The sequence below is a fragment of the Phyllostomus discolor genome, chromosome 9 (assembly GCF_004126475.2).
Source record: "Phyllostomus discolor isolate MPI-MPIP mPhyDis1 chromosome 9, mPhyDis1.pri.v3, whole genome shotgun sequence".
In the NCBI taxonomy this organism is placed as follows: domain Eukaryota; kingdom Metazoa; phylum Chordata; class Mammalia; order Chiroptera; family Phyllostomidae; genus Phyllostomus; species Phyllostomus discolor.
The window spans coordinates 49,170,316-49,190,266 of record NC_040911.2 but is presented as its reverse complement, the minus strand read 5'-3'; the positions used below and the strand labels follow the sequence as shown (position 1 = coordinate 49,190,266).

Below are 19,951 nucleotides of genomic sequence, written 5' to 3'. Positions count from 1 at the left end.
AAAACACCTAGGACAGTACCTGGCACATAGCAAGTCACTATATTTGTGTCAGCTATTATTGTTTTTGAGTATTTATTCTATGCAGCAGGGTAAGAAGTGCTTTCTGTAGACTGAAACCCTGACAGCCCACTCAGGAGGCATGGTAAGTGTTGCTGTTCATGTAAACAGCGCCCCCCATGGTTGCCTGGAGCTCCCCAACAGAAAGGCCTCTCCAAGAGAGTGTTCCCATTTAATCTTCATGACACACCTGCAAGGCAGATAGCTATGGGTCCACAACAGCTGGGTCCAAAGTAGCTATGTGACAATTGCGGGCAGATGTTTTCAGAATTCAGAATTTTGTTTGGATTTTATTAAAATAATATAGGCATCTATTATAGAACATCCAGCAGAGTCACTGCTGGTGGGGTAAATAATGACTATAAATAACATCACATCAGTCCAGGTCTGGTCTTACTGCCAAATGACTTCGTATGGAATGCAGAAAAAAATCTCTCCACTTATAAAACTTTTTGGATTCCTGCATTGGGATCAGTGTGAAAATAATTTATCTGCTGCACTTACATAGCAGGAAACTGAAGCTTGGAGAGATTGATCTGCCAAACATCCCACTGCCAGCAAATTACAGTTGGAGTCAAACGCAGGTGGTCTGATGCTATATTTCTTGATCTTAATTTCTACACTACATTGCTTCCCAAGGAAATAAAAATAAGAAAGTGGCAACAGAAGGACAGGAAAAAAAGAACTCTTCCCAAGTCCAGGACAAAAGTTGAAGCCTGTGGTATAATTATAATCACTAGGTTCTCTGTGCCAGTGCCTTACACAATGATTTCATTTAATCTTGATTTCTACCTTGTGATGTAGATACTATCTCTGTTTGTCAGAAGGAAATTAAGGCTAAGAGAAAGTAAGTTACTTGTTCAGGATCCTATGGTCAGCAAGGGGCAAGCTGATTCCCAAAGGTCCATTCCTACCCTTGTGGTCATAGTGCCTCCCCCAGTCAAGCTTCCCTTTGTGCCCTTGAAGGAACATCTCCTTCTTCCTGCCATTCTTGTTTCCCTTGTCTTTTTCACTATCTTTATTTCCTCTGTAAGCTTAGAAATTGCATACCTCTGATAGAACATTGAGGGCTAGTTCAGCACCAACTCATAGTAGCCCTCCACAGATACTGGATGGATGGATGATTTTATGAAGACAGCTCTGATAAGGTTCTTACACAAACTCCCGAGTTTTCAGCCTTGCCTCCCCAATACCACTCCCCACCTTCCTAAGTGGATAGGAGGCTAGACCAGAATGACCATCTGTAACAGTTTGCCTGGGACTATCTGATTTACTACTGTTGCCCCAGCTTGATGTTAAAAGCAACCACTTCACTCTCAGAAGTGCCCCAGTTTGGGTAAAACTAGGTGTGACTAAATTTGGCTTTCCATGTTAGACAGAATGGGGGCTCAAGGTAAAAATTATTATAGAAAATAGAAAGAGATACATTTTTGTACCTTTGAATTTTATAGCCAGTAACACTTATAACACTGTGATTTTTAATGTCACAGTATTCCATTTTAAGGATGTTCTATAATTTATTTAACTAATTTCTTAGCATAGGGCATTTGGATTATTCTAACTTTTCATTACTTTAAATGATACTGGGACAAACACATTAGTCTACACATCACTAATTAATTAAAACTGTTTAAGCCAGCTACCACATCATGAGGGCACCAGTATATATTCTGAGAGTGCCCATATTCTGTATAACTGCTAATGTGTGGTATTGTCTGTTTGGTTTTAATAAATGCTGGAAAGGAGGGGGAAGATAGCTTCATTACCAGAAGTACCAGAAACCCATTGAACTACACATTGCTGGCTATCTCAGAACTTTAGAGAAGACATTCTTGGAGATGGATACTCTTAGTTTTAGGATGAGGTCTCCCTCCTCCCCTAAACAGTAGGGCTTGTTCTCAGGAGCATCCTTACCTAAGTAGGAAGTATTATTCAAACTGCCACACAGAGTAATCACCCTTAAAATGCAAAAGTAAGGCTTATACTCTTACAAAACCAGAATACTGTGTCTTGGTGATGGTGGGTTTGGTGATTTTTTTTCTTGTTTGATTATATATGGAAAGCAGCTTCCCAGAATGAGCCTTGGGTAGACTCACATGCTGAGGACACTAGGCGCTGTTTTCCTCCCTCTCCACATCCTTTTCCCCATACTTGTCCATACACCAAATGAAGCTCTGCATGGAAGGAAGGCCTAGGATCCACAAGTGCAAATGAGAAAGGATGTGTGTGTTGGCGGGCAGGTATGGGTAGCTGAGATGAAGGGATGAGAATGGAAACCTCATAAAAGGTACTGAGTACGTTAAATTAGCAGTTAGCCTTATGAAGTCTTTCTAGCATATCTAGGAAGTCAGACTAATCCTTCACTGGGTATTCATATCCTATCTCTCTTAAAAACATTAATACAGCTAAATATACACTAATTAAACTCATACTTAAAAAATTACCAAATGTTATCATTTTGCCCTACTGGCTTCAGATTTTTATATCTTGAAATAAATAAAAATTACTGATAGTTAAATGCTCTGTGTTCCTCTCCCTGATCCTATTTACTTCCCTCCCTCCCTCCCCAGAGGTAAGCACTATTATGAAGCTGAGAGCATACATTATTGTTTTGTGTAAGTTTATATGGTTTTGTACTTCTACTTGCTTTCCTCACTCAGCCACGCCACAGCTCTGTTGCTCAGGCTGTGCACAGCACAGCTGCTGAGGGCTCCATTCACACAGATCACTATGAGCAGCCCCCTTGGGGGTGTGCAGTGTGTTAGCACCTGCACTTCACATTCTGTTTCAAGATACATGTTGATGCATGATGGGTCTTGAATTGGTTTTACTTATCCTATCATTTTTATCATGAGGCTATGCCACATTTTATTTATTGATTTCCTTAGGGGAAGATGTTTTGCTATTGCACAGTGCCAGTGAGTATCTTTATGAATATCTTCATTTTTATAGATACATAAGTTTCTCTGGGGAAAACCATTCTTTATTCTGATGTGATTGTAATTTTTAAAAATTATGCTACTAAACATTGTAATAAGAAAAAGACAAACATGGTAAAAGTTAAAATATTTATTAGTATGAATCAGTGTTATTAAACCAAAAATAACAGATACAACTGGGCAATGTTGAGGGCAGTGCTTTACTATAGAATGAATACAAGGTGGACAGGTCCTAATTGTCTACAGCAATGTCTTCTCTATGTGAGAACTGGGTCCAGCCCAGACAGAAGGCCTTTATAAAAACATGAGAAAAGGGAGGGGTTTACACAACAGAGTACTGACATTGGATCACTGGGTCTGGTTTCAACAATGACTGTTAAAAGAATAAACTAGATACTTAACAGGTCTGAATACAGCTCAGAGCCTTTTGTTTATAAGCTAATGCAATGCAGCCATCACATGCCATATTCCTCAAAAAATGAATTCAGTTCTCATTGGGGCACAGCCCTTTGGTTGGCTAAGGGTTAGTTTCAAGTCTTCAACCTTCTATAGTCTACAAGGTAACATCATATTCAGCATCCTAGTGTACTATTTTCAACCATGAAATGGCAAGTCAATTATATACCTACATAGAATACTTGTATGACTCCACTGCTTTCCATTGGAAAATAATCCCAATGAGAACCCATGCCTGTATTATATAACACACAGTCGTGAGCCAAACTCAGCCAGTGAAATGGATTATATGTTGATGAAACAAATATGAAATCATATTTACACATATACACATTATATCACACATGAAAGAAAAAAACAGAGAAAAAGGAGCAGTTTTGGAAAATTATGTGAAGAATGTTATATCATATGAAACTACTTGTCATTTTGGAGCAACAGTAATTACCAGGCATTTACATAATATTACTTAGTTATAGTTCAATTATTAAATAGCCAGGAAGTAATCATAAGGCAGAATTAAAGAAGAAAAGAAAGCCTGAACAAAGCTTGAGCATCTACCTTCAGAGATGACTCCACATTTCTGCAAAGGCTTCTGTGCCAAGTGTCGCTACTTTGTTCCAAGTAGTGATCATGTGTGTGTGTGTGTGTGTGTGTGTGTGTGTGTGTACACATCTGACTGGCTTGAACAGTTAAAACAGTACAGAAAGGTGAAGCAATACCCTCATGTGCCTCTGAAATAAAACTGTGACCCCATTCATGGGTAGCTTGCTACATGAGGATGAGATGAGCCATTTTATGCATAATGCAACCACTATAGGCCCAGTTCAAAGCTGAGAGGCTGTCTAGAGATAAAGCCAGGTTGTCAGGGATAAGTGAATGAGGGAAGGTTCCAAAAAGGCCTGCATGCAACCTGGAAAGAGGTCATTTCAATTTTCATTCTAATTTTTTTAACATTCAAAAGAGGCATGAAAATTGCTTGGCCTGCAAGCACAATCATGTTAATCAGTAATGTTCACAATGTGGAAAAAATCCTTAAAAGCCCTGCAAAGGCCCTGCCAACTCATTCAAATGGCACTTGCTAACATTTTTTGAGGTACCTGACTGGGAGAACTAAGAGGCACTTTTGAACCAAAAATAAGTGCTTCCAACCTTCACATTCCAAGATGTCAAACTACTCTTGCAAGCTGGGTGAAGAACATCAAGTAGACAGCATATTCTTGACTTTAAAAACATTCCTTAATTTTGTGATTTCCACCTGTTGTTTTGATTACCATCCACATAAACAAGTGTAAACTTGGCCCTGGTCTCTCAAGGACTCTTCCTCTTTGTTGAAGGTGGTACTCAGTGTCTCTATGCATCAGAGCACGGAAGACACAGATGTGACAAGTCTGTGAAGAAGCAGCCCACACTGAGCTACTCAAAGTTCAAGGTCTTTAATCTGTTCATGACCTCTCCCCTGGCTTTCACATTGCAGGTTTTCAATAAATGTTTGCTGGCCCTTGAACATTCATGAAAAGAAGGTATACAGGCTGGACCATGCTACATGGTTAACTATTTCTGAGGCTATTGTTTTTACAGTTTCCTAGCTCCCACAAAAGGCCCTGATCTGAACATCTTTCAACAATTGCCTTGCAGTATAAGCCCTAATAGGAAACCAACTACTTCTTGATCCCAGGTTTTTATGAAAGTTAGAATGGTTACTGAATTTGAATTTGGAACGGAAATAGCTTTTCTTCTTCTTCATGCTTTTTCTCCCTTTTCTGCCTTTGGATTCAGACATCTCTTATTAATTGAGCAGACAGGAAACCTTAAAAGGAAGGTTTTTATCAAAGCCTGTTCTTAGTTAATTCGTATTCTAGCATTGGGCCCCTATTAAGCCCAAATATCTACCTCCCCAAGCTTGGCATCCTCTAAAATGCTTTCTCCAATTTTGCAGTTGGGGTCTACAATCTTAAGGTGCTGGTACTTCCCTTGACTGGCTTTCCTGTATTAATTGCAATTATTAGAGGTCTGCCCTATGATATAGACTCAAATGTCCTCCAGTTAATTCCCGCCCCCCAGATATGATGCTGACATACTCTGTTAATAAAATAATACTCTGTGAGTTAACCCTCTCTAAAAGAGTAGGAATTTATTGTCAGGGAGGTGATGTGTTCCAAGTAGTCTCTGGAGTAATATGTACATCCCACATCTGTTGCTGCTTATACAGTAACCACTTAAATGGCTCTTCCAAACCAGGCCCCCCAACCCCAAAATTACATGCAATATTTTACTCAGATTTGATTTGTTTGTTTATATGTGACTAAAACCTAGGAAAGTGTTCATCAAGTAGAAGTCAGAGATGTAGGCGACAGTTTCTAATACATCTTTCTCTACTTTTATAACAGCTCAAGTCTACAGCTTGAGTGATGATCCAATTATACTCCATTGAATGGTAAATTAAATAAAATTAAGTTAACCTTTTAGTGAAAGCTGGTTAGGTAACAAAGGCAATGGCACTGAAGAAGTTACTTGAATTTGGCTAGGGAACACAGGCAATCAGAGTGGAACACCACTTTTAGAATCTCACACACACAGTAAATCAGTAAGAATTTTGTACACATTGAGAATGTTTTAAGGTTTTTAACAAAAACTCAACTATACTTATATAACATCCGTTCTCTTCTGTGTGCATTTTATGCAGAAAAGACTAGGTGGTGGATTTTTCCAGAGTTTTCTCAAATCCTTTAGGGACTTTTCCTGCCCTATGCCCTGCAGGTCTTCCAGGATGCCAAGCCAGTGTGCTCACTTCTCTCTAAGTGAGGTGCCAGGCCACCGAGAAGGGGGTCCTTCAGCAGTGCGTGGGGAGGTGGCTCTGGCTTCTTCAAGTACAGTGGGCCATGGGCCCTGGTCAGCAGCACCGTCGGCTGGCTGGCGCAGTGGGCTTCCCAAGTTTGATTGCTCCATTGTTTCCATTTTCGTGGGAATCCAAGGGTGGGATTTGGCGACCTGAAACAAAAAGGAGGTCAACATTGAGTTCTCTTTTCCCTGTTGACATCACACACAGATTGTGACTGTGCCTCACTTAATGTTTGTGTTATGTGGAAAGTAGAGGGGCTTCAGGTGTAACTCTCTCACCATCTCCTTCCCTCCCTTCCTTACGTCGTTGCTCTGCATGAAGTCAAGCTCATGTTTAGAACATTAAGGAGAAGTACAATCAGCTTCTTGGTGATATGGATTTCCTTAGACTTGGAGCCTCTTGCTTCTGAGTGAGAGTTTTCACCCATCTTCTCAGCACAAACACCAACCCACCGATCCTCCCCATCTTCCCACAGATCCATCCCGCTGGACCGAACTACTCCAGGCACCAGGACTTCAACAGGGGATACTTGTCTTTTATGCTACTTAAAACAGAATTGGACTGGGAATTGTAATCTTCCTCATAATGTCATTTATTAACACTTAGCTTGCTATTCCTCATCCTGCCAATGTACTTGGAGCATTAACTAAAAAAGCCCTAAGTAATCTTATCATCCAAAAGTAATCTTATTTTTTTAAATTTAATTTAAAATATTATCCTATACTCTTTGTAAACAAACACAAAATAAAATTTAAAAGGTAATGGAGGAGGATAGGGAGGTGATAACTAAAAGATATGGAGGTTTTGTTTTTAGATAATAAAGATATTCTAAAACTGACTGCTGATGGGTGTACAGATCTGTAACTAGACTAAAACCATTCGATTATGTACTTTAAATGGGTGAAATATATGGTATGTGAGTTTTTAAAAGTATATTGTTATTGAGATGTAATTGACATATAACATTACATACGTTAAATTGATCATTTATATACTGCAATATAATTATCCATAGTGTTAGCTCTGCCTCTATGATATTGCAAAATTATTGTTTCTTTTTTGTCATGGGAACAATTAAGATCAAGTTTCTTAGCAACTGTGAAATTTATAATATAGGAGTGTTATCTATAATCAGATATGTGAGTTTTATTTCAAAAAAATATCCTTAGAAAAGGCAACGGAATCTGGAAATCACAAATATTTATTTAGAATAGTTTCCAAAAATTTTCACAGGCGCCATCCTCACTTAACCCTGTGAAGTTGGTGAAATGGTTATCATCATTATCATTGTACTATGCCTCAGAAAACTTAGATTATATGCTAAAGGTCACAACAATAATCAGTGGCACAGATGGTTCTTTGTAACCTACATCTTGATTTTTCTGATGGATCTCAAAGCCTTCTTCACACTCTACCTCATTATTTCCCTATGCTACTTTTCTCTCCACCATGAAAAAGGCATGAAAGCCAGCTCTAAATAAGGATTTTTTAAAAAATCAGCTAATTAGCTTATTAGTTTACTAAGTAACCAGCAATTAGAAATGGAAAGGAAGTTAGTTCCAAAGACAAAGCCTTTCAGTACAATTGGATGTTATCTCAGGACCATAAAGAGAGTCAAAATCCCTGGTAGAAGCACATTTCTACAAGAAGCAGAAATAGTTCATTTCAAAGGTATTAATGCATTGTGTAGATAGGGTGGGTGGTGTGGCCATTCATCAAAGCTCAAGTATAAAAATTAACATCATTGGCAATTATCCAAAATTCAAAATGTATTGCTCTTCATCTAATTATGGATCAGATGGAAGGGTTGTAAAAATTTCTGCAGTTACTGCTTTTACCACTTCATATTGCCAACAAAACTATATAAAGCTTTTGCAGTCCTGACTGATGCGGCTCAGTTGGTTGAATGTCATCCTGCAAAATGAAAAGTTGCCAGTTTGATTCCTGATCAGGACACTTGCCCTGGTGGCAGGCCTGGTCTCAGGCTGGGGGCATGCGAGAAGCAACAAATCGATGTCTCTCACACATCAATGTTTCTTTCCCTCTTTCTTCCACCTTTCCCCTGTCTCTAAAAATAAATAAACTATTAAAAAAAAAGCTTTTGCAGGCCATTCTCAAAAAAGTTCACTCCTAATCCAGACGCAAATAAGAATGTTAAGTATGTATTTTTCTCTTCTGGACATGCTGTGTTCTTTAACTTGTTATAATTAAAAGGAAGTAAACAAAACACTTTTTCTACTTTGTCAACCTTAAGTGTTAAATACAGGAGAAAGTTCCCAACGACCTCAAATACTCTGAATTTATTTAAGTCTTGCCAAGTCAAGTGTTACTTACTCCTTGAAAAGAGGTGTTTTGGAGGGATGATAGTGTCAAGATACATCATTACTTAAGTTATTTAAATCAATAATACTTTAGGTGCCTCCTGAGTGTGTTAGGTACTGCAATAGGAACTTTTATTTTTGCATCTGAAATATTTTTAGACAAAATTATAATTCTGATTGGTGCCAGCTACTGCCCTAGTTAACAAATACAAGTATTGTTTACTGATCAGTATTTTCGGCAATATCAAAATCAATATCTATACTAATATCAACTTGTTATCCTCACGTTATTAACTCTAAAGTTAACAAAACAGCATTAAGCTTTTAGTCCTCCTAGACATGGCTTATTCTACATGCCTTGTGTAATAAGTTTTGTCCTATGAAGACTATCCCAAATATTTTAAAAATTTATTTATGAGGTATTCATTAAAATCACAAGAGGAGAATGAAAATCTGAAAACAAGAAACGTACAAAGAAAATGAAAATGTTAGGGCGGCCTGTCAGTACACTTCCTTGCTCTCACCTTCTTTCTTCTTCTTCCCTGCCTCTCACTTCTCTCCTGAGCAGACAATAAGCAAGACAATGTTTGGGATGCAAGATTAAGTTAAGACCTGAGTTATACCTCAAGGAGACTCCCTTCTTATTCATTTTAAACTTCAAACAATGTTTTTGAATCAGTTGTTGAACCTAGCTTCTTAGAGACAGCAGGTTCTATTTATCTTCAGAATATCTGAAATCTCACTTATTAGGACAAAATGTTCCTCAAAAACAGAATCACTGCAGTTTTCTCAGACTTCATTTTTGCTCATCTGGTAGAAAGAGTTTTGAAATCTGAGAGTCAGTGTCCTAGTTAAGTGAACTCAGTCAAGTTATTTAGTATCTCCAAGACCTCCTTCCATCACCTATAAAAAGAATGGGACAAAGTAACTTGATAACTACCTCACGATATAGATATATGGCTATTACTAATATGGAAAGAACTAATGACAATGAACAGAGTCCTGGCTCTAGGCACTGCCCAAGTGGTGTCTGCATGGGGAGAACTCATGCCTAGTGGCTCCCTGTGGTTGACACTCAGGGTTCAGTTACTAGGATTGAGATCTGCCTTGCTCCTTATACAGAACACTCATCATGAGAGGCACCCACATACCCCAGCTTCAGTGAGTGAAAGGAGGTGCTTCCACTTTAAGGCAAAAAGAGAGGAAATCCATGTCATAACAATGAGGCAAGAATCTTAAAAAGAGAAGGAAGCAAACAGCATTGTGAAAACACTAGAGCTCAGAATCTTATGGTCTGAGTTATTTGGAACTTACTGAAAGGTTAAATGTACTTAGACAAAAGAACAGTTCTAGAAAATGACCATAGCATTTTGTGCCAAGGCGATCACCTTGGAACACTGTTGAATTAGTATTAATCACACAGGACATAGACTAGGACAAAAATATACATACAAACATCTGAAAAGGCTCCAAGCATCATCTGCATGTTTCTGCTTTTACAGAATGTTCTCTGAGTACACAATCTTCACAACATGTCATCTTTGAGTATAAATCCTAGGCCAGAGTGTTTATTTTAATTAGGTTTGGATTGTGTAAGGTTCTGTTTAGGAAGAGTTAAAAGACTCTTTTTGGAAGTTCAGTTTTCCTGAAAGTTGACAGCCTAGAGGAAAAGCAGGTTTTATAAATGATTCCTCAGGAATGCAGTATGTGAAAAAACAAAGTTCAAGCCTATAAATTTTATCACAGCTCTAGACTAGAGGCTGTAATGCCTTTATATACAACGAAAATAAAACATCATGCTTAGCTGCCATTGTCCTCTTTCCATGTGTGGTGGACTGGCCATTTCCAGCAAGAGCTCGAAGTCTTCCCTGCCCATTTCTTCTCTCTCTTCATTCCACCTCCAGTATGTACTTGGCTCAGCTATCTTTTGTTGAGTTTTAATGGTGCTGGTAGTTGCTGTGTAACTTCCATTTCTTAATCTTGACTTTCTGAATCATTCAGATTAGTAAATTGACCAAATTTATTAAGACTTGGCAGTATTTCTTCTTGATAATGACCCTCAAGCATCAACATTTAGAGAAGGGGGTCTCTACAGAACACCGCAATGGCTCACAATCATGGGACATTGTCCTAAGAATACAGAACGGGGGCACAGAAGACACACATGACACTCGGGGTCACTCTCTGTAAGTATCCTCCTGCTGCAGTAAAGAGGACCGTATTGGAATTACTAGATGACCTTGAATATTAGAGTGTAGAGTCTAACATTCTATACAGAACAAGAATGGCTTAGGAGACAGGAAGTGAATTTAGTCAGAAGGCCTACAAAAAGTCCAGGCCAGGGATACTGAGAGCCTTAAAATGGAAAAGTCCCTGGCAACCACTCATCTTACTGTCTCCATAGTTTTGTGTTTCCCAGAATGTCATATAGAAGAAATCATACATTATGTAGCCTTTTCAGATTGTCTTCTTTCACTTTGTAACATGCATTTAAACCTCTATCATGTCTTTTTGTGCCTGAGATCTCATTTGTTTTTATCACTGAGTAATATTCCACTTTATGGATATATCCCTTTCAGTCATTTAAAAATCCTTGCCCAAGGATATGTTCATTGATTTTGGAGAGAGAGACAAACATCTATGTGAGAGCGAAACATCATTTGGTTGCCTCCCATACGTGTTCTGACCAGGGACTGAACCCACAACCTAGTTATGTGCCCTGACTGGAAATTGAACCTGTAACCTTTTGGTGCACAAGGAAGATGCTCCAACCAACTGAGTAATCTGTCTGGCCAGGGCTCTCTTTCATGTTTTAATTTAATATTTGGAAATTATAAGACACAAAAATCACAAGTCACAAGGAAAAATCTAACAAACTAGACTTCGTCAAAATTGAAAACTTTTGCTCTTCTAAAGACATTGTCAAGGAAATTAAGACAAGCCACAGCCTGGAAAAAAAATCTGAAATACAAATACCTAACAAAGAACATATATCCAAAATACAGAAGTGACCTTTAGAACTCAACAATAAGAAAACAAATAACTCAGTACAAAATAGTCTAAATTTGAATAGACACTTTACCAAAGAAGACACAATGATTGCAAATAAGCAAATGAAAAGGCACTGAACATTACTAGTCATTAGGAAAAGAAACACTAAAACCACAAGTAGACACCACTATATTCCTATTAGAATTGTTACAATTTTATCAACTGACCATACCAAATGTTAGCAAGGACATGGAGCAACTGGAGCTCTCCTACATTTGGGGTGGAAATGTAAAATGCTAAAATCACTTTGGAAAACAGTCTGGCAGTCTCTTAAAAAGTTAAACATTACCTATCAGATAAGCCAGCCATTCCAGTTGTAAGTATTTATTCACACAAAACTTCAGTGAATGCTCATGGCAATCTTACTTGTAATTGCCAAAAACTGAAAAGTGACTCAAATGTTAGGGAAATGGATTAACAAATCATGGTTTACACATGTAACAGAATACCACTCAGCAATGAAAAGGAATTCAGCAAAATCCATATGTTAAATTCTGTAGGACAATTGATCTAATTTCTTATAAACAAATTGTATGAGAGAAATAAAGATATCAGCTAATCTCTGTGTATGGAACTTAACTTGTATCCTGATTCAAACAATTGGATTATCAATGTAAAATGCCAACAAAGAAACCATTTATGACAATTATGAGATAACTGAAATCTGAACACTGGACATTTGATGTGTTAATATGATTATGGCACTATGATTATTAATGTGATAATGTAATTATTGTTATGTGAAAAAAGGCTACATGCTAAAAATATTTACGGATGAAATGTCTGAGATTCCCTTCAAAATAATACAGGTGGGGGGTGGGGCGGGTCTGAGGTAGCGATGAAACCAGCTTGGTTATGAATACATGATAGTTCATTATAGTATTCAGTTTGCTGGTGTATATGTTTAAAATTTTCCAGAACAAAGTCCTTTTTTAAAGTTCCCTATAATCTCATTACTATGAAAAACCATTGTTAACATTTTAATGTGTATGTATCTTGCCAATCTTTACCCAGAAGAATATATTATTTACTAGTATATATTATATGGCTCACAATTTATGAAATCAGGATATAATACAAACTATTCTATAACTTTTGTTTCACACTCAACAATTTATCTTTTTATGTCAGTAAATACAGATTTACATCATCATTTTAATCACTAGTTTATATTATTAGCGTAGCAGGATTTTTAAAAAACTATTTCCCAACTTTTAGACAGTTGAGTCATTTCCTGTTTTTCACCATGACGAATAATGTTACTGTTTAAACTACTGTTTGCAAGGAGAAGTAAGAAGTGATATGGACTAGAAGTTGAAAGCGTGGGCTCCAAAGACTGAATTCCTTCCTTCTAATATGGGTCGGGCCCTCTCACTTACTAGCTATGTGACCTAGAGCAAGTTACAAACTTCTCCATGCCCCGATTTCCTCATATGTAAACTAGGGATGATACTGGCACCTATTACATAGGATAAATGGTTCATTAATGAGCTAATATATATTTAAGCAACAACAGCACAGAATAAGAGCTTGCTATATGTTAACATAAAATTAGCAAGTGTTTGTTTTGTTTTTAAGTTTCTTTAACCTGCTCCAGACCAAAAGTAACTACTTAGAGAATTTCAAAAATCCAGTGGACTTAAAATAGCTAACACTCTGTGCAACAAGTGACTATGGAGCAAGACATGCTTACTGCCTATGAGTCTGTACTTCCTCTCCTTCACATTAACATCCTATTTTAATTTCTCCAAATCAACATGCATATACCTCTAATTATATTCACTTTAATAAACACTTATCATCTTGTTCTCAAACAATAACAGACAACAAACCTAGTTTAATGTCTACAATGTCTCCAGGTGTGATTTTCAGAAGAAGGTCTGGCACTTTGTTCTCTACAGTCAGCATCCAAATTCACTGGACCGAAGCACAGCTGTGTGGCCGAGGCCCCACTGCAATCCATTTTTCTAGTGAGCCTGCAGCCCCACCTCTTTCAGCCCTCAGGGAGGGTTTTTTAAAGGTATCTGAGTTGAATAATTAAAATGTGTGTTCCTTACATTCCAGAACCCAGTCTGCCAGGCTCATAACCAATCCAGCCCCAGAAGAACTTGCTCCTGTGCCAATCTTCCTCATCCCATGAAAGGGAACCCTGAGAGTGCAGCTCAGTGTCACTCATCCTCACCTGCCATTTCTAACCCGATACACAGTGTTATTGATTCTACTTCCAAGATTTCTGAAATTCATATCCACTTCTCTCTACCCTAGTCCAAGCCACCCCTCTGCTAGACAACTACAACAGAATCCTAAATGGGTGAGCCTTTTCCAAGTTTTCCTCCTCCCACTACACTCTCCAAGGGTGATCTTTGGTCAGGATAAATTGAATACCATTCATGCTTAAAACCCTTGAGGAGCTTCCAGTTGCTTTCAGGGTATCACTCTCTCCTTTCCATTTCAAGGTTGTGAGAGGACCTGCCTCAGTCTCTAAGCTCATCTCCCAGGATTGTCCCTTAACCCCCACCATGCAGCCTATCAGCTTCCTTTCTCTTCCTTAAATGCACCACACCACTTCCTGTCTCAGTTACAGTGTTCATTCAGCCTGACAGCCCTTCCAGAGTCTGCCCAACTGTCTTCTTCTCATTTTTCAGGTCCCACTTAAAATCATTTTCTCAGGGAGATCTCCCCACTCAAACTAAAGTCCCCATTTGTCACCATCCCCACAGTCTTATTTTTTTTTTGCTTTGTAGAATTTATTACAATGTGTAATTATATACCTATTTGGCCCTGTGCCCACAGTCTGTCTCCCCACTCGCTGTCAGTTTGTTTTGTTCACCATGACGTGCCCAGTGTCTAGCATGGAACCTGATCCATAAAAGAGCAGAGGACATATTTGTTGAACAAACAAATAAAGGGATACTAAGGCCTCTCCAATCAGATGGTATTGTGTAAACTTAAGTCCCCATAGAAAAGTGATTACATTTCATTTGATCCAGTGAACCCACTGAAACAGTATCTCCAGGAACATCATGAGATGAAGTTGAAGGTTCAAATTCAAAATCCTGAATCTGGTGCTATTCTACTTACTAGTCTCAGCATTATGGGGAACATGATGGAATAAGATATGCTCCCAGAGAACTTACAGTCTCACCAGGAGAACAGATGTATATCTGAAACACTTGGAGAATAATTTAAAGAAAGAATATGCTCCAGTGTAAAAATGATGCAGCACACCATAAATAACCTCAAATTAAAGGCAGGAACCATGGGTGAGAGTTGGGGCAGATGAAGACTTCATGAAGGGAGAAGATTTGAACTAGACCTTGAAGGAATTTAGGTTTGCCGGGAAGAAGGGAGGGGCATCACATACAGTGTCTGAGAGAGCTACTATATGACAGAGGAAATGAAGGCAAAGCCTGCCAAGCAAAGTCTGACATGAAGTTTGGTACCTGCCTTTCAAGTGACAATTACAGAGACAGGCAGAGAGAACAGTGTCATAAGGAAGACCATCAGGATTTTGACTTTTGATTTTTAACACTTTAATAAGTAAACAGCAGCAGAATATCCTTTGTGTTTTCCTACACCAATTTAAAAACTCAAGTGTACAATAATTTTCTCAACCAAGAATTCTTCTTATATCTTAACTCAAAGAGGAAACCTTTAATCTCCAAAGGTATAGGAACCCAAGAAAGAAAAATGAACAATACTGGATGCAAATGCATCAAAAAGAATTACCCCCAGGCAGTGGGGTCAGTAGGCCCCAAAACGTGATTTAGAAAAGGGTGCCTTAGAAAAGGGTGCCGGAGGAGCACCACTCCCAGGACACACACGTGGTGAGGACTGTGCACAGACCACCCAAAGCTGGGCAGTGCCTAGATCCATTCCATGGTGGCTTCAGCCTTTGAGAATTGATAATATTTTGGTAGACAATTTCCAATTAGAAAATATATTAACTGATTTTCAGAAAACACAGTTGATTCATTTCTGGTTTATGAACACTCTAGAAATGTAAAAGGGAAACATTTGTCTATTCAAATAAATATGAATTAATTTTGTTTAAGCATCTCTTTATAAGAGGACTTTTATTCTTATTGCTCATTTTTGTTTTCTTATTGCATCTTTTCTCCCAGGCACATTTACATCTGAAACACGGCTTTGGGAAGCATAGATGTCAGCAATCTCTCATTCTGTTTTGAGCTCAGAGAGAAGCACATGTAATACAAGCAGAAACAGGGAAAAAGAAAATAAATGAAGTGTCTATTGCTATATATTTAGGCGTACTTGGTACTGTGCTTTAAATTCCTGTAGTTAGTAAAATGACAACAAACTCAACTATCAACGAAGGAGCCTAAAAATAAAAAAAAATAAACAACAATCAAAACAAATACTAAGCAAACAACTAGAACAGGAACAGAATCAGAGAAATGATATCACATGGAGGGTTTTCAGTGGGGAGGGGGAGGGGAAGAAGTAGGGGAAAGGTAGCAGGAATAAGAAGCATAATTGGTAGGCATAAAATAGATGGGGAGAGGTTAAGAATGGTATAGGAAACAGAGAATTCAAAGAACTTATATATATAACTCATGGACATGAACTAAGGGGGGGAATGCTGGAGGGTTGGGGGTGCAGGGTGGAGGGGGATAAAGGGGGAAATTGGGAAAACTGTAATAGCATAATTAATAAAATATACTAAAAAAGAAAGTTACAGGCAAACAACAATTAAAAAAACAGAATAAAGAATAAATGATATTGTAAAGGAAAACAATAAAATAAAATACATTAACCTGTAGTTAGACTACAACAACTGATTCAGAAGAAATTCCCCTGAAAGGGTAAAGAGGCTGGAGGGCACCAGCACTTGCAGAATATATAGGGTCTGGCAGAAGTAACATCTGCTTGAGTGTGGTTGGTAGGGTAATATAATATGGATGTAATAATTTACAGTTTCTTTTTTTTAAGATTTTATTTATTTATTATTTATTTTTAGAGAGGGATGGGAGGGAGGGGGAGGGAGAGAGAGAGAGAGAGGGAGAGAGAGAGAGAGAGAGAGAGAGAGAGAGAGAGAGAGAGAGAGAGAGAGAGAGAGAGAGAGAGAAAGATTCAATGTGCGGTTGCTGGGGGTTCTGGCCTGCAACCCAGGAATGTACCCTGGCTGGGAATCGAACCTGGGACACTTTGGTTCCCAGCCTGTGCTCAATCCACTGAGCTATGCCAGCCAGGGCATAATTTACAGTTTCAATTTGAACATTTCACCTAAAATGTCACATGGTGTGCTTGATGTGATATTGTTGTTACAGAATTACATGCTTATGATTTTGTAATAAAAGATTTTGTAATAAAAGGGGTGTTACTTGTGCTGCACCCTGTATATGGAAAAAGATTTTGCCTCAGGCTGTGTATTTACAGACTTTTTTGCAAAGACACAACCAAAGTATAATGGGACAGAAACAGTTGTTTTTTTGACATGGGAGACAAGGTGATATGACTATTCTACAGCTTCTATAGGCATTAGTTATTTGAAGCTATAATTCTCCAGTGATTTAAGTAGAACACTTGTTTTTCTTAAATGAATTAACCAGGAGGACCTCAGGAATTCCTCAGTTAAAACCCCCGTCCCTTTGAGCCATAAAACCTCATATGCATGAATGCATTTATACTGGCTGAACCACACAAAGAAATATCTCCCAAATTAAGGTATCAATTCTTGCTGTTTAGGTTTGTTTTCTTCTTTGAGGTCCTTATTTCATTTGGTATTAACAAGTTACATAAACCTCACATTGAATGTCAGGTATACTCACGCCTTTGCTGAGCAGTGCCGTCTGCATTGTCTGCCTCCCAGGGACTAGAGCGGGGGAAAGAGTGCTAGAATGTACAGGGAGCTGCACAAAGGAAAGCTGTGGATGTCACGGTCATCAGGAGCTATCTAGCTTCATTAATTAAAAGCATTAATAAAAACAAAATATTTAATAGCTGCACAATTAGCCTAGCCTACCAGAAAAGCCAAATGCCACCAGGAAAATGAGTCTGACCTCAGGAAATAGGAGGTTAATGGAATGCGTTCAAGCCAACCCTCTCAGATGTCACCCAGAGTTACACAGTGATGGAGGGCAGCTGAGCAGTATCTACCCCACAGAGCACTGCACCCATGGCCCACTTTTTGGGAAGGAATGGGAGTCTGGGAATATGGGGGCTTCTAACATAAAATCACAGCCCTAGCCCTCCATAGTTCAACCACTCAGATAGATAATCTTGGAGAACATGATTCTGTTGACAGTGTGAAATGACAGCAAGAGAATGAATCCTTCTGAAGGAGACAGGAAGAAAAGGTGATGCAGAACCAGTGAAAAAAAGGATGGGATTGCATTCTTTCATGCATTTCTGTGGTGCAAGTAACCCAGTCAGGGTTCCTCATCTTCAGTGAATTCTCCATCAAGCCAAAAGAAACAAACAAAATATTCCCTAATGTGGGTTCTCAGAGCCTGAAGTAATGAACCAAAACCAGTTAAAAGGAAATAAAATCTGTTTTGGGAAGTAATGGCCCCTCTGACTTTGAGAGCACTGCCAACAATGACCTCAGAGAGATCAAACTATCAGTTTTCCTTCTGGAATTCCCTTCTGGAACTGTCTGGAGCCAAGATATTTGAGAACAACTGCCAACTGTTCAGGAGTTCAACTTTTCCCAAGGTGACCCTTAGGAGAAGTTTTGTGAGGTCCCAGCACCTCACAAAACAGTTATACTTCTTGCAAAGTCCCCAGTTATGCTCCAAAGGTAGCTCAGGACACAGTTTCCCAAGATCACTGCCAGCAGGTAGCCCTCTGGGGGCACTCAGAACAGAACATCATTACCAGAGAAGTTGTGGAGGTGAAATCTGGTCCAGCAGCTGTGACAGAGCTCTTAGATAAAGATTATTCATGTGGAGCCGGCATAAAGAAAAGGAAGCATAACATTACCCAGAACTGGAGATGGAGAAGTGAACCATCATCTTCTATTAATTAGCTGATCAGAAATGAGGAAAATATTTACAAATCAACTCTCCACCCAATTCCTAATTTCAGGTCATGTGGGATGCAGACACTATTTTGTTGGTGATCATCAAGCAAAAGAAAATAACTAAAAGGTTCTCTTATTTTCTAGAGTCATTCAGTTAAATGGGTGACTTTAGTTTCCTATACCTCCTCACTGTCTATTTTATTTCTTCTCCCCTCAACATACTAATATATGAGGGAAAGCAGAGTTTGTCACCCCAAAACATGTCTTTTGAGATATCAGTCTTTTTAAGCTGGCTATTTTTTTAAGAAAAGAAAGACTAAAGAAAAACCTTTAACCTTCCCCTAACTGCCTAAAAGGATTTAAATAGATGGCATCCCTTCTAGAAAGGGAGCTGTCATTACAGATAACTATAGTTTCATATAAACCAGCACGATAGACAGGGAGGAACATAGCAAAGCCCATTTTATCTGTCATCTCTTCTTTGTGTACCATCGTTAAGATGGCCCAGCAAACATTTATTTATCAGTCATTTGTTTTTCCATCACCATGTGGATTGCCTTCTTCCCCTTTGAATTCCCAAACCACAACCCATCCCCCCTTCTCCTTAGTTCAAGATGGCACATAAGTCTCAATTGCCAATTCTGTCCTGGGGTCCCATATTTTTATGAAGCCCTCATAAGTGCGTAAGTAATCAATTTGGTCATTTTCTCTTGTTAATCTGTCTTATGTCATTTTGATTAGTCTAGCCAGAAGAACTTAGATGGGTAAAACAAAAATTAATTTTTCTAGCCCCACACATAAAATGCTATAGAATAATTTTTTAATTAAAGTAAATTTTATTTTGCAACAGAGTTATTTCATTTTGACTCACAAAACATACAATTACCAGGTAAAAGAACAGAAGAATGGAAATTTGGAATTGGGAGACACAAGATGGGTCAGTGCTGACAAGCTCATGCTTGTAGGTTTTATATCCACATCATCAGACAAATTCATGCCAAGGAAAAGCTCTACTTCAGAGTTCAATAATTTCATCTATTGATTCTTGGAGGCATAAAAAAATGTAAGCTAAGCTAAAAACACAATTCTAGGTACTTACTGATTCCTTGAAAGAGCTCTTCAATATTAATAGCATTTTTTGCACTTGTTTCAACCACGATGGCACCTATGGATTCAGCATATTCCTTCGCATCCTTCAAGGGAACTTCCCTGGAAAAGAGGCCAAACCCAGACAGAAATGAATGCTCATTTGTAAAATATAAATAACCCCAGCAGACCAAACAAAAAGCTCATGTGGAGACAG

At 38.4% G+C, this 19,951-nt stretch overlaps 1 protein-coding gene across 2 annotated transcripts in view; it reads right to left on the bottom strand.

Moving 5' to 3' along the window:
• Nucleotides 1-3,111: 3,111 nt before the first annotated feature.
• Nucleotides 3,112-19,951, bottom strand: part of RAB31 (RAB31, member RAS oncogene family) — a 169,884-nt gene continuing 153,044 nt past the window's right edge. For both annotated transcript variants that reach the window (XM_028524670.2, XM_036009324.1), the window contains exons 6-7: nucleotides 19,748-19,857; nucleotides 3,112-6,440 (exon numbers count right to left, since the gene is read on the bottom strand). In XM_028524670.2, the coding sequence (XP_028380471.1) occupies nucleotides 6,343-6,440; nucleotides 19,748-19,857 (208 nt within the window). In that variant the 3' untranslated portion in view covers nucleotides 3,112-6,342. The remainder of the gene's footprint in view (nucleotides 6,441-19,747; nucleotides 19,858-19,951) is intronic.